Consider the following 14,995-nt stretch of genomic DNA (forward strand, 5'->3'; position numbering starts at 1 on the left):
GCTACCAAAAAAAGTGCTATTACCCGTAATCATTACAGAGTGGTCCTTCGGCATCCAATCGGATCTGGTATCCCGCTTACATACCCTTGTTAACCCTAAGCCCCCGACCAACTCAATCAATCCAACATTTTTCGGAGATTTGTGACAGTTGTGATAAATAGGGATGAATCCCAGAAAACTTCATCTATTGTCAGAGATCCCCATACTGGCCTTATTCTTAAACGGAATAAAAGCACTTTCTGAACAACGCAACAATCACATTTGGTAAATTTTTACCCCGAGTCCCACTTGAAATCACAAAAGTATTTTGATATATACCCACATTCAGAAGTAAACGTGACCGCTGTTCATTTACTGATTAGTTAAAAAGCCCTACACCACGACAAGGTTCAGTTTTATCGTAGGGAACTTTGGCACAATCTCACCCCTTCTAGGGGGTGACATTGTGCCAAAAAGATAAAGTTAGGCTAAAAATCTAAACAGTGAACATTAGCATGTTTATAAACAATACACATAAATATCAGTATAAAGTAGTTCATATGGGACCGTCCATGAACTAAGCGAACTATTAGGGGCAGGGGGTCGGCCAAAAACAACGCATCATACAAAAAGTATGAACGAAAATAACCCGGGGAGGTCTGAAATAACTAAAAATGAGTTCGTACTCAATGGACAGCCTTTATATAGCCAGTAGCGTTTCGAGGGTTATCAAAGGGGAGATATATGAAGGGGTGTATCCCAAGGGGGCATACCTATTTGATCATTTAACAACAGTAACCATTACTTCGTTCGAGAACCCGCAGCCGCACAACATCCCACGCCCCTCCCCCTCCTTAAAATTTGCAGTTTATACACGGTATAATATATTCGTCTTATATTAGAGTGTTTATTCAAAGTATCTGAAATTTCCAGAGAAAAAGTAAAAATTAGTTTAAATTATTCAGCAGACATAGCAGAAAATGGATGATGCAATCTAATCTGTCAAAATATTGTGCTTAATTGTAAGGAATGTGAGTGTACTGGTGTATACTGACGTATTTTTGTTGTGTATGTGAAATCCACAAAAAGGATCGATCATTATGGCTTGGCACAATCTCACCCCCATGAAGCTCGAAAAGTACAGTTTCGAAAAATATTATTTTCGTAATCAAAACTTATCCAACGCATAATAACCTTTCAATACAATGTAAATGATTAGTTTATATACCTTCAAAATAGCAAGTTGATGCGAATTCTTGTTTGGGTTGGTTTATGGGGGACATTTTTTACAAGCGTTATTTCCGAGTATTTTTATTCGCGAACTTTGAAGCCCTGTTTGGGCTAAATAGTTTGCTGATATTATCTGTGTTCCACTCTAAGTTATGAATAAATATGTTATGTTCATCATCAGTTTGAATTTAGGTCACCAGTTTCTATAGATATAATAAATTTTCACAAATAAACATTTTTGGTTTTTGGCCCAATCTCACCCCCGTGGCACAATCTCACCCCGGATGGCGGTATATCTTGAAAGTCGCCAACATTTGGAATATCATTAAGAGCTCTCCGGTAATGATAACACAAGTAGATAGGAGCGAGACACATTAAATTGCGCAAGAGGATCAGTTTGAAGCAATGCTGAATGATGAATGCCAACGTGTTCTAGCAGCCGAAACGACAGTTACGCAAACAAATTAGAAACTACGAAAATACAGTTTACAATTACATTGAGTTAAAAATCAATTTTTCACACGTAACACCTACAAATATTTTAAACTAATTTTTGTCAAGTTTGTTTAGGTGGGTTTTTCTTGTATTAGTCGAACTACACTATAAAGAAACATTACAATTTATTATAAACAACTAGGTTGGTCTAACTTTGAACATTTAAATTTGAAAACCAACGAGCAACTTACATAGTCCATTCCTGTACACACACAGTACGGTGTTACGTGTGAAAAATTGATTTTGTAACTCAAATAATTGTAAACTGTATTTTCGTAGTTGCCCTGATGAAGAGGAAATAAATCCTTGAAACGTTGGCCTAGACAGCAAATAAACTACAAACTAGTTTACTAGTAACCAGATGACCAAAACACCATCAATAAAACCAGAATTAGTAATGTTGGTCAAAAAAATCACTACACTAATGCAGCTAGCCAATTCGAAAACGCGACCCCCAGCTAATACGAACATATTATTGAACTAACATTCCTTCCTACTAGGACCCGCATTCGGACGTGACCGACGTCGGTATTGATAAGCATGCAGAGATCTGATAAGGTTGCACAATGAGGAATACTGTACTGTACCAAGTACAACCCAAGTAGTAGCAGCACACGGGCGGTATCCTATGTTTATGCTTATGCTAATTCGAGAAACGGAGATGAACTATCTTAAAAAACTAAAGCCGTAAAAGGCGAATTACTGACACGGGAAAAGCTAGAAATAGCATCCCGTTGGAATGAAACACAGGACTGTAGACAAGCAAAACACTTTATCTACCCAAATTGTGCAGTAGCTAAAAAACTACTGAATTAGACTCGTAGTAAACTACGCACAATCTCGAGACTCCTAACAGGACATAGCCTCGCTCTTTATCATATGAAGAATATTAGCAAGGTAACATCCGACATCTGCAGCTTTTGTAACTGTGAACGTGAAAGTTCAGCGCATCTGCTCTGCAATTGCGGGGCTCTCGCATGATCAAGTATGGAGCCTAAGTCCCAAAATGGCCATTGGCTTTATTAACCATGTAGTACCCGATTGGAGCACAGGATTACAACTATCCGGCTCAACTCCATCAATAGGTATTAGCAGTCCATAAACTGTGTACAGCAACCATGGCTTGCCACAACAGACAATCATTAAAACTGTCGGAGTGGCCTTTTAACCCAAAGCCCTGAATAAATAGAAAAGAATTAAATCATGATTCATAAGTCGAATCTTTAAAAGCTTTGCTACATTGAATGGATTTAACGGGAAATTAGTAATCATTACCTTTTCGTCGGAGAACCCAATTTCGGAAGCAGTTTTTGGGCCCAAAAGCGGGGTTCTGTTTGTAAAATTGTAAATACTGCATCCTTCTTGCCAATCTGAACACAGCGAATATATTTTTATAAACAGAATTTTTGTTTCAAACAAAAAAAAACTGCTTTTGAAATTGGCAGAATCGATGACTGCTAATTTCACCTTAAAAATACTTCATACATTTGGCATCACTAGTGTGCATCTTTCATTTGTGTAAAGATATTGATCAGCCGTGCCTTTAATCAAGGTTATGCCAAGCACAGGGTATAGCTTAATGATTTAATATTGAATCCTAAATGGTCGGTGTTAATCAGAGCGGACCAAGTCGCAAAATTTAAAAAATGAATTAATGACAGCTAACGAACAAGAATTTTCTAAGCTACATTTTACTCTAATCAGATTACATAAATGTTGGAAAACACAGAGTTATTAGATGAGTTCGAACGATTAATAGCTATTGACCATACAGAGTAGCAAAATTTGAACGCGTTTTTCTTGAAATCATAATTTTGTCACTTGGTTTGGTCTGACTTAACACCGACCGACTTAACACCGACGCCTTCGCTTCTTAGCATTGTGTGAAGATTTTGTTAATTAAATTGAAAATCTAAATAACGAAGTTACACACCATTATAGCGTATACTTGAAAATTTAAAACAAAGTAATGCTTGTTGCCCAGTAGAAAGGTGGGGCACATCGCAAGAGGGACTATTTTAGTTTTTGTTTATTAATTTTCAGACTTTCTAAACAAGTTATGTTATATCGAAGCAAAAATTGCGTTATATCGAATACTTTATATCGAAGTTATGATGATATAAAATGATAATTTAACCTAAAAACTACGCGCTATTGAAAAAAGCGATTTTTCAGCACGTTACGGCTGACGTCAAATTCGAAGCTGGAGTAAAAGCGGTTAAATTGGCGTTGGAGACCGATAATCGTGCTGAAGTTGCTGTAGTTAGTCCGTCGATTCGGCACTTGTAAAAAGTGGCTATTGCGTAATGTACGACTCCGGACGTGAATATCAAGGTTTTGCAAAATATACGGGCAATCCACCCGTGAGGTCAATAAATCGGAGACAATTGTTGCTCTATTTACATCGCGACGAACATGAAGGGGGTCTAGGTCGATGAGCCTACAGCGTTGTTCGTAGCTTGGCAGCTGGAAAGAGTTATTCCACGGAAGTTTCCGAAGAGCAAAACGAATGAATCTCCGCTGCACAGACTCGATTCGGCTAACTCCATTTTGATAGTATGGGCTCCAAACTGGAGCACAGTTTGCTGTGCTGTTTGAATGTAAGTTTAGAGTCGAGCAGTATCCCCAGATCCTTGACGCAGTTTTCACGACGTAATGGCGTATTTGACAGCTTGTAGTCAAAAGCGAACGGGCTCAGCTTTCTGGAAAACGTGATGACTTCACACTTGTTGGGGTTAAGCAGCATTCGGTTGTCGACACACCATTTGTCAAAGGTCGATAGTTCCTCCTGAAGGACAGCGGCGTCGGATAGATTTTCGACTTTTGAGTATAACTTGAGGTCGTCAGCAAACAAGAGTCGCGGACCTTTAAACCATTGGTAACATCGCATGATGTTACCAATGTATCGTACCAAAGTGTGAACCATTTGATCAGAGTATGCGGTCCGCAAAAAACTTTAAACGCTGCGATGAGGCAAGTTTGAGTTGAACGTGAATCAAAAAAAAAATGACTTCGATTCAACTTGGGTTTAGTATATGCCAACATTGAAAGAGTTCTTTTGCATTTAAAATATAACCTGAGTTTGCGCTTTTCCAGTATGTTATTAAAAATCCTGAAGTACTATAACTATATGCCCGTATTGAACTATTGTTGCAACTGTCCCGTAACAAAGCAAAGCCAAGGTGCTACATTCCGCTATCGAAGCTTGACCTTCTGTTTTTGTACGACAGACTTCGATAAGCCAGCTGTTAGAGTGCAGTACAATTGCAGGGCCAGTTGCTACGATCCTGTTGACTCAAACAGCTTCTCCCAGTCGGGATTCGAACATACGGCGACTGGCTTATTAGACCAGCGTCATACCTCGAGGTCAACTGGAAGGACACGAGTCCGCTACAAGAGTTTAATTTAATCCCAGTTGTAATAAGTAGACGAGTCGCGTGCTTACAACGTCAAGTTATTTACTTTTATTGACCAACATCAAGATCATGTATATAAACAGGTGGTAATATTTCAGATGTATGTATGTATTGGTATAAGCTATCATAACACCAGTTATGATACGACTCTGTGTGAAACTGTGGAAAGGCGACAATAAACCGTAAAATGATAAATAAGGATAGAAGGTAAACACACGTATGTGAAGAAACGCTTGGACAACCAATAAATTCAAACTCTCGGAAAAGTTAGGGCAAAAATTAACTTTTAGAGTGTTTCATGAGAGCTGATATACGCTTAACTTTTCTGAACAATTAGTTTTTTGGAGAGTTAACTTTTCCGAGAGTCCACTGTATAGTAAACGCTAAAAGCGCACAAATGTAAGTTCTCACAAAATTGTTCTATTACATAAATTAGTGGCAAATTGTTATTGCAGGAAAATTTTAATCGCGTCACGCGAAATAAACGCGTATTATAATTTCGGAAAATGTCGTTTTTTTGTTGCATCTACAAAATTCACCTTTAATACAAAAATTTAATTTTTTTTGTTTTAGATTATAGTCACTTTAACCGTTATGTGTACGGGAAATTTAACACCCATAAGTGTTCGGATGGGTACCCGGGTACCCACCGAAATGAAATGCTTGTAACTTTATCAATTCTTGACCGATTTTGGATCTTGTACCGTCAAAAGATTGGAAAATTGGTCTATTTTTAGAATGCGATGCATACCAGGCCTGGGACTACGTCTGGTTTCCGTAAATCTGGATCTCCGGGACCATCTCCCAGATCCAAGACAAATTTGTACAATTGTCAATAAAACCACACAATATGGGTATCAAAATTCAAGAAATCACTCCAGGAGTCTATTATCATCCATTTTGAGTCCATTCAACGAGTAGTCTTCGGAATGGCCACTCCGCAGCAGGTTCCTGTGGGGCCATATGAGACCATTAACATGTTTGGATAGAAACCCTAGCAATATGTATATCAAAATTGACGAAATCACTCTGGGAGTTGAGTTTTAACCATTTTGAGTCCATTTGATGATATGTCCTCAGAATGCCCATTCCACAGCAGGTTCCTGTGGGGCCCCATGAGAACATGAACATGTTTAGATAGAAACCCCAGCAGTATGTATGTCAGACTTTATGAAATCACTCCAGGAGTTGATTTTTATCCATTTTCAGTACATTTTGTAAGTTGTTCCCGGAATGGCCAGTCCGGAGCAGATTCCCGTGGGGCCCTATATGACCACAAACTATGTTTCGGCAGAAACCCCAGCAATATGTATGTCAAAATCCGTGAAATAACTCCAGGAGTCGATTTTTATCTGTTATCAGTGCATTCGATGAGTTGTCCCTGGAATGGTCACTCCGGAACAGATTCTCGTGGGGCCATATCAGGCCACTAACATGTTTGGGCAGAAACCTCAGCAATATGCACGTCAAAATTCATGAAATACCTCCAGGAATTAATTTTTATCTATTTTAGGTCGATTTAACGAGTTGTCCTAGGAATAACCATTCCGGAGTAAGTTCCCGAGGGGCCCGATATGGCCCCTAACTTGTTTGATATAAAAAGAAAGCTCGGCAATATGTATGTAACATGTATGTAATATGCATACGGCGACTGGCTTATTAGACCAGCGTCATACCTCGAGGTCAACTGGAAGGACACGAGTCCGCTACAAGAGTTTAATTTGATCCCAGTTATGATACGACTCTGTGTGAAACTGTGGAAAGGCGACAATAAACCGAAAAATGATAAATAAGGATAGAAGGTAAACACACGTGTGTGAAGAAAGGCTTGGACAACCAATAAATTCAAACTCTCGGAAAAGTTAGGGCAAAAATTAACTTTTAGAGTGTTTCATGAGAGCTGATATACGCTTAACTTTTCTGAACAATTAGTTTTTTGGAGAGTCAACTTTTCCGAGAGTCCACTGTATAGTAAACGCTAAAAGCGCACAAATGTAAGTTCTCATAAAATTGTTCTATTACATAAATTAGTGGCAAATTGTTATTGCAGGAAAATTTTAATCGCGTCACGCGAAATAAACGCGTATTATAATTTCGGAAAATGTCGTTTTTTTGTTGCATCTACAAAATTCACCTTTAATACAAAAATTTAATTTTTTTTGTTTTAGATTATAGTCACTTTAACCGTTATGTGTACGGGAAATTTAACACCCATAAGTGTTCGGATGGGTACCCGGGTACCCACCGAAATGAAATGCTTGTAACTTTATCAATTCTTGACCGATTTTGGATCTTGTACCGTCAAAAGATTGGAAAATTTGTCTATTTTTAGAATGCGATGCATACCAGGCCTGGGACTACGTCTGGTTTCCGTAAATCTGGATCTCCGGGACCATCTCCCAGATCCAAGACAAATTTGTACAATTGTCAATAAAACCACACAATATTGGTATCAAAATTCAAGAAATCACTCCAGGAGTCTATTATCATCCATTTTGAGTCCATTCAACGAGTAGTCTTCGGAATGGCCACTCCGCAGCAGGTTCCTGTGGGGCCATATGAGACCATTAACATGTTTGGATAGAAACCCTAGCAATATGTATATCAAAATTGACGAAATCACTCTGGGAGTTGAGTTTTAACATGAACATGTTTAGATAGAAACCCCAGCAGTATGTATGTCAGACTTTATGAAATCACTCCAGGAGTTGATTTTTATCCATTTTCAGTACATTTTGTAAGTTGTTCCCGGAATGGCCAGTCCGGAGCAGATTCCCGTGGGGCCCTATATGACCACAAACTATGTTTCGGCAGAAACCCCAGCAATATGTATGTCAAAATCCGTGAAATCACTGCAGGAGTCGATTTTTATCTGTTATGAGTGCATTCGATGAGTTGTCCCTGGAATGATCACTCCGGAACAGATTCCCGTGGGGCCATATCAGGCCACTAACATGTTTGGGCAGAAACCTCAGCAATATGCACGTCAAAATTCATGAAATCCCTCCAGGAATTGATTTTTATCTATTTTAGGTCGATTTAACGAGTTGTCCTAGGAATAACCATTCCGGAGTAAGTTCCCGAGGGGCCCGATATGGCCCCTAACTTGTTTGATATAAAAAGAAAGCTCGGCAATATGTATGTAACATGTATGTAATATGTATGTAATATAACTTCATGAAGTCACTCCAAAAGTTGATTTTTATCCATTTTGAGTCCATTTGTCCTCGAAATGGCCACTCCGGGGACAACTTGTCAGATGGACTCAAAATGGATAAACATGAACTCCTGGCGTGATTTCATGAATTTTGACATACATATTGCTAGGGTTTCTATCCAAACATGCTAGTGGCCTTATAGGACCAAATGGGAATCTGCTCCGGAGGGTTAAGTGTCATAGGGCCCCACAGGAACCTGCTGCGGAACGGCCATTCTGAGGACATATCATCAAATGGACTCAAAATGGTTAAAACTCAAGTTCTAGAGTGATTTCACGAATTTTGATATACATATTGCTAGGGTTTTTCATCCAAGCATGTTACCGGTCTCACAGGGCCCCACAGGAACCTGCTCTGGAGTGGCCATTCCGAAGACAACTCGTTGAATGGACTCAAAATGGATAAACATCAACTCCTGGAGTAATTTCATGAAATCTGATACCAATATTGTGTGGTTTTATTGACAATTGTACAAATTTGTCTTGGATCTGGAACATGGTCCCGGAGATCCGGATTTACGGGAACCAGACGTGGTCTCAAGCCTGGTATGTCTTGCATTCTAAAGATAGACAAATTTTCCCATCTTTTGACAGTTCAAGATCCAAAATCGGTCAAGAATTGATTAAGTTAGAAGCATTTCATTTCGATTGGTACCCGGGTACCCATCCGAACACTTATGGGGTAAAAAAATTCGAAGCTCCCCCATTCGACCCCTCTTGCTGCTACAAGCGCTCTGATGATGGCAAATGGTTTATTTCCACTAGTTAGGAGCATTCTTTGAGTTTTAGCTGGCTGAGTTGAGCTAAACCTTGTTTTCCTGGGCAATAAGTCTGAAAAGGTGCCCGGGTACCCAGCCGAACACATAACGGTTAACCAGTTTTGGGTCATTCGTGACTTCAGCGGGGTTGGGATTTGAACCCGGGTCTTCTGCGTGAGAGGCGTGAATGCTAGCCACTACACCGGAACTGACTCCATAAAAATTTTATGCTCTTTCCAAATATGTAATATTGTTTTCGCGTGAACCACGTGGTTCAAAATAACGATTAGAAAAACGCGGGAGATTATCTCCAATACTGATCCTCGGGATCGAACTGCTGGCCTTATTTATAGGTCAGCTTATTGTAGTGCCGTGTGCAAATCCCAACAGATTCGTGCTGCCGAATAACGTACAGCACACAGCCTAATAGTTTTTGACAATAGACTATTGATTCGATTGTTGGGTGTCTTATTGTGTCTCCCCAAATGGGAAATCGCCTGATCGGATGAATTTTATAGCAAGTAATAGACAAAGCGATCTATCTGATCGCCGTTTGATAGCGGTTTGATATTGAAATCTGTTCTAGGATGCCCATCTGATCGGGCGTCTGATTGGTGCTATGCGTTGGTCAATCAACGTGGTTGACCATCAAGGTAAGTATATTTCAGATTCGTTGGCCCGCCAGATGGGTTGTCGGCCGCTATAGGCCTAATATTGAGGATTCCTCAATGATTTTTCAAGCCAAATCACAAATGCTGTGCAAAAAAGAGTCAAAACGTTGGAACGTCACGGCGGAATTGATTGTGAAGTAATAAAAAGTTGTTATGTTAATATGGGCTGAGCACAGTCAGCCTGCAAGTTAAGAAATCCAAATTTTTGCAGGTCGAAATTTTTTTTGCAGCGTTTTATCCATTTTTATGATTGAAAACTGCTATATAAGTTTTTTTATTAGAGTGGTTTTAACCAAGGGGGTCATTCATCACTAAGTTGAAGTTGTTTACAACATGTTTTGTGCATTTTTATACTTTATACTGAGTAGACGGTTAAATAAACATTGCCACATTGGTATCATTACCTGTCGCTTAAGTTTTATGGATCGAAAACAAAATTAGTACTTACCTGCGGCAGATGTCCTTATTGCTAAGATATTTGACAGAAAAATATTTCAAATTTGGAATAATGTCTTAGGTCATAGAAAACTTCACGACACACTTTACGCAGTCCTACCCTACAAGGCCATTTAGAAGTATTTCGGTTTTTTAAAGACATATCTGTATATTGTATTACGAGTAAGTAAACATTCAACTGATATTCTGCTTCAAATAGGGTGGCGTAATATCTACAAATATAGCAAACTACTTTTCCTAGAACATATTTAGCTATTGCAATACAAAGTAGAACTTTTAAGCTAATTGTACTAATTGTAGATTTGTACTTTGTAGGTGATGCTTCCTCCCTAATTTTTTTAACAAAAACTTTCACCTACACAATCGCGTGAGCTAACGCTTAAATAATACCATTCAATTGGATATACCTAAATTTGAAACTATTCAGAGACCCAAAATCGGCCATATTACCTTTTTTTCATGTGTAAACTCATTACTGCGACCAGTATAGTTGATCTATTGTAATATCGCCCGGGTGTTTGCTGTATGACCTGCACTGCATTTCTTCTTGCTATAATCGCTATTGAGTGAGCGATATGCTTATTAAATTTATGCGTGCTTGTGTGTATTGGGGTTTACCCTTCCTTCAAAGCTTGATCTACTTTACCCACTTATTCGTCGCTGCCAGCACTATCCCATATTATAGCCGTCCCTGGCGAGGACTCATTTGTATACCTCTGACCAGTACACTTAACTATAGGAGGGACATTTGCACTGTCAGGAGGCTTCAGTGGGTAAATATATAGAATTCAGCATGAAGGAAGGGTATGTGGAGGGGCTTGAGAATAAACCCATGCTAAAGTCACTTGACATCGAATGGCTTGATTCTACTAAGATTCGAACTCACGAAAGTCACGACCACGCGCTTGTCAAAGCAGACTCGGTAACCTTGCGGCTACGGCCCCCCCCGCTAGATTACCTTGGATTATAAGTCAGTCCGGATTCCAAACGGCAGCAAGCTAAGTGACACAGCCGATGATGAATAATTTGATAATTCAGCATATTTCAAACAACTTTCAAAAGTTTCACATTATCTCAAAGTCATGTTACGGTCCCCCAAGCAACATCGGAAAATCCCTTGGATCAAGTTACATATGACCACGATCTTAAGGAATCACAAAAGATTTTCGGAAAAATTCCCAAATTTAGTAAAAAGCATTAAAAATAAAATATTAATCCTTACATCAAAAAATTGAAATTACCTAGGCGTCGTAATCAAATGGAATTTGATTAGGGATTCGTAAATTGCAAACATAAGATGAAAAGCGAATTCGGTTTGCTCAAACTAAATCTAAGGCTTTACTTAGTATGTGTATCACATTTTGCATGTTTGAACTCAATTACAATAGAACCTTAATGCACTAAACTGTTGGAACACTAGGACTATCGACTCGAGCGCATAAGCATAGATATGAAGCCAATTATATGCATAATTATGTAATAACAGGTAGCCTCAAACAAAAGATACAGGGAGATTGACTAACCTTGAAGTCCGTTGAGCTCAACTACATTATTTTTATCAAATAACTGCTTTTCATCAGCCTTGACCAGCAAAATTTTCTTTCCGTTTAATGATAGCGTGTGCAAAACTTTTGAGCGTGACGCCGATTCTACGGAATCAAACTTGGCGACAAACAGTGTTGTTTTTATAAGAGCGCAATCTATTTTGAGCAATTTAACAATCGTGGCAAATCCATGAAAAAAACCATCCAAATCTTTTTTGGTAGTTGTATCGGGACAGTTTCCAATCAGGACTGGAAGAAAAATTGCATTTTAAAAGTTGTAGTAGAATATGCGCTGTATACTATTTACCAGCGTCAGCTCCAGCAAACTGCTTAATTTGGTCGTCTATTTGCTGCAACAATTGGTCGAAATCTGTATGCACTTTTTCGGTTGCTGTATGAAATTTAAATTAATGGTTTTGATTTCTTTACGTATTTTTTACGATTACCTAAAATTCCTTGATTAACTTTCTCTGCAGTTACTTCCTTTGCCATTATTTGTTTTGCACATTGCAGTTTAGCCAAAACAATATTAACATTAGCGATTCTTAGCTAATAGTGCAGGCTGTACTCAACAGTTGATAACTATATTAAAAAGTGTAACTGCAACACTTAGATATAATAGAAAATTGCTTTTTTATAACTTTATGATGATTTTGATAACAAAAAATTTGTGTACAAAGCAATTCAGGACTGTTTGGAGAAAAATGAATATTAATATTTTTTTTGCTTTTGTTATCACGCACATATTGACAGTTTCTTGGGAAATTTCATGGAAGTGCGAGAAGACTTCAAAATCTTTTTAGCATCTATCTACATGCTTATTAATTTTTACTTTAAACTGAGTAAAATGATGAAAGTAATCAATTCGCAAGGGGTGTCCAGTAAGGCGTAAAAGTGCGTAGTAATCAGAGATTATTTTTGTAATCACTTACGAACTAATCACACAGAACCAAGGGTAAGTCACTGAGAACATTCCGTTCACCTCTTTCATGGAAATTTTGTTCAGTCTGTGCCTTACTGTGCTGCCGAGGTGCTGATCATGTGAAACCTGTCAAATTCGCCAGCGCTCAGATTGACCGTTTGATCGTTTTGACATTAACAAACATTGGCAGGGCTGCCAATTTCTAACATTTCAAAATTTAAATGTCAAAAATGTGGGCCACAGTGTGCCATAAACTGTGAAATGAGTGTACCGCAATTGCAATCAATGAGGTCAGCTGTTCCCTAAATTGAGCCTGCCTCAATGTTCTAAGCGACTTACCCTTGCACAGAACAGATTAACAGGCTTGAAGGAAGTAATCGATTTTTTGTGTGTAAAATCTGTCGGTGGCGCCCTCCAGAAATAGACCAAATCATCATACCGTCAATTGACATATACTGACGCCCTTGTTTACATTTTGGAAAATTTTCCTTTTCGTTTATAGCGAATGTATCGTGTGTTTTAACATTTTAAAGGCATAATGGCGTTTTAAATTTATCCTAATGCTGTTTAAAACAACAAACTTGCCGTTTAACAGCTGAAACTTTTTTGGATTCTGCGGTCTGTTTGTAAACAAGGGCGTCAATATCTGCCAGTTATCTCACCTACACCTTTATTTAACATAATTAACTATATATGACGTACTGCTTACTTAGTCATTCTGAGAAAATTCGGTCTTTCTTGACTCGGCCTTTTGTGACTGTTGTTGAAAGTTAGTCATTTGGATTTCAGCCATTCGTGATTCGACCATTTATGTTTTGGCCATTCGGTACCAGCCAGAGTGTGTTCTTTTGAAAAGACATCAATCGAAGGAATTAAACAAAATAGGCATAAGTAAGTTATTTGGAAGCTTTTCTCTTATTAATTGCGTTAAATAATTTTAAGTCTACATTCATTTTCGACTCGAAAATAGGCGAAAAATGGCTGGTAACTTAACTTGTTAGAAAGAGATTGTCAACGTAAACAAAATGGCGTTTATTGCATCCGAAGTACAGTTTAATTGTTAGGTAAACATGACTGAGATGGATTTTTAAAACAACTATATTGCGATTATTATCTAAAATTTTTCTTTCGTCGGTTTAGTTGTGCGCCTAACAGTTGCGCGCAGCTCTGTTCTGGTTGCTCGCAGTCAAAGTATCTCTTTTACACTCTTACGAAATCTCGTAAGAAACTGTCAACGCAAGAGTGATGAGAAAAACAACAATATTTCTCTCTCGCTCATCAGCTGAATGCTAGGGTAGCTTGCTTCGTGTTTGCCCGTTCAAACATGGACAAATTTTTCACAAACGCAATCAGCATTTAAATTTTATCATTTTCGGTTAACGTAAGACATTGTAACTGTGTTGTTTGTATGTCTGTACGTAATAGGACAAAACAAATGTTATCTAAGCAAAGAATAAGAGCATAAACATAAAAAACTTACACGTGCTTACACTGTCAATAATATATGATTTACCTTTGCGCACAACTATATTAAACTGGAAAACGAAATATTTTCTCGGGAAGCACAATAACTTTTTTGGATACAAACAGATACAGTCAGTTGACACTTGTTTTTATAGGTTTTTTGTTGTACTTTTAGGTAGGAGTTGTTTGATCTGCCACCATTTGCCACCTTGGGAAATATTTAAGCTCAAAGAAGTGCTATTTTTCACCAAAAAAGCTCAAAATCTCCGAAACTTTGGAAAATAACATATAATAATGTTCTACAGAAACGTTGATTTTAGCAAGATAAACAACTTTCTATAACACTATGAACACGTAAAAATTGACCAGAATAAGTTGGGGATTAAAAACTGTTTTAAAGGGTTTGTCCACGAATAACGCTTAATAGATAATTTCCATGAAGAGATACAAGTATGGTGTCTTTGACAAAGTTGTTTGTAATAATATTTACTACAACTTTGCCGAAAGTACCACACCTGTATCCCGAATATACGGGAAAATAAATTTCGTATCTCACTTTTAAGGGAATTAATCACCCAAAGATTTCTCTCACAAGAAGGGGCCTGTTATACCGAGAAATGTTCCTAAAGACACTACATGCGAAAAACTTCACGTTTCGGCACAATTACACACGATCACGTATTTCGCTGTTTGAACCACTGTGCAGTGGTTTGTTTACATGTACTTAGAACGTGGGTTAACATGTTGAAAGTGAATGTTGCTTAAGGCCTTAATGGCAAGTCAGAAAAGCACAAAAACTGCCATTCCGAGTAGTTTGGAGGGCGACACTGCTGGATAATACGT

At 38.2% G+C, this 14,995-nt stretch overlaps 1 protein-coding gene across 1 annotated transcript in view; it reads right to left on the reverse strand.

Annotated features, from left to right (window-relative positions):
* The window catches only part of LOC128745796 (uncharacterized), a 46,833-nt gene extending 34,455 nt beyond the window's left edge, over positions 1–12,378 (reverse strand). Inside the window, exons 1-3 of the mRNA XM_053842871.1 lie at positions 12,213–12,378; positions 12,074–12,157; positions 11,746–12,015 (exon numbers count right to left, since the gene is read on the reverse strand). Of these exons, the coding sequence (XP_053698846.1) occupies positions 11,746–12,015; positions 12,074–12,157; positions 12,213–12,258 (400 nt within the window). The 5' untranslated portion in view covers positions 12,259–12,378. The remainder of the gene's footprint in view (positions 1–11,745; positions 12,016–12,073; positions 12,158–12,212) is intronic.
* Positions 12,379–14,995: the final 2,617 nt, after the last annotated feature.

This window comes from Sabethes cyaneus, chromosome 1 (genome assembly GCF_943734655.1).
Source record: "Sabethes cyaneus chromosome 1, idSabCyanKW18_F2, whole genome shotgun sequence".
NCBI classification, from domain to species: domain Eukaryota; kingdom Metazoa; phylum Arthropoda; class Insecta; order Diptera; family Culicidae; genus Sabethes; species Sabethes cyaneus.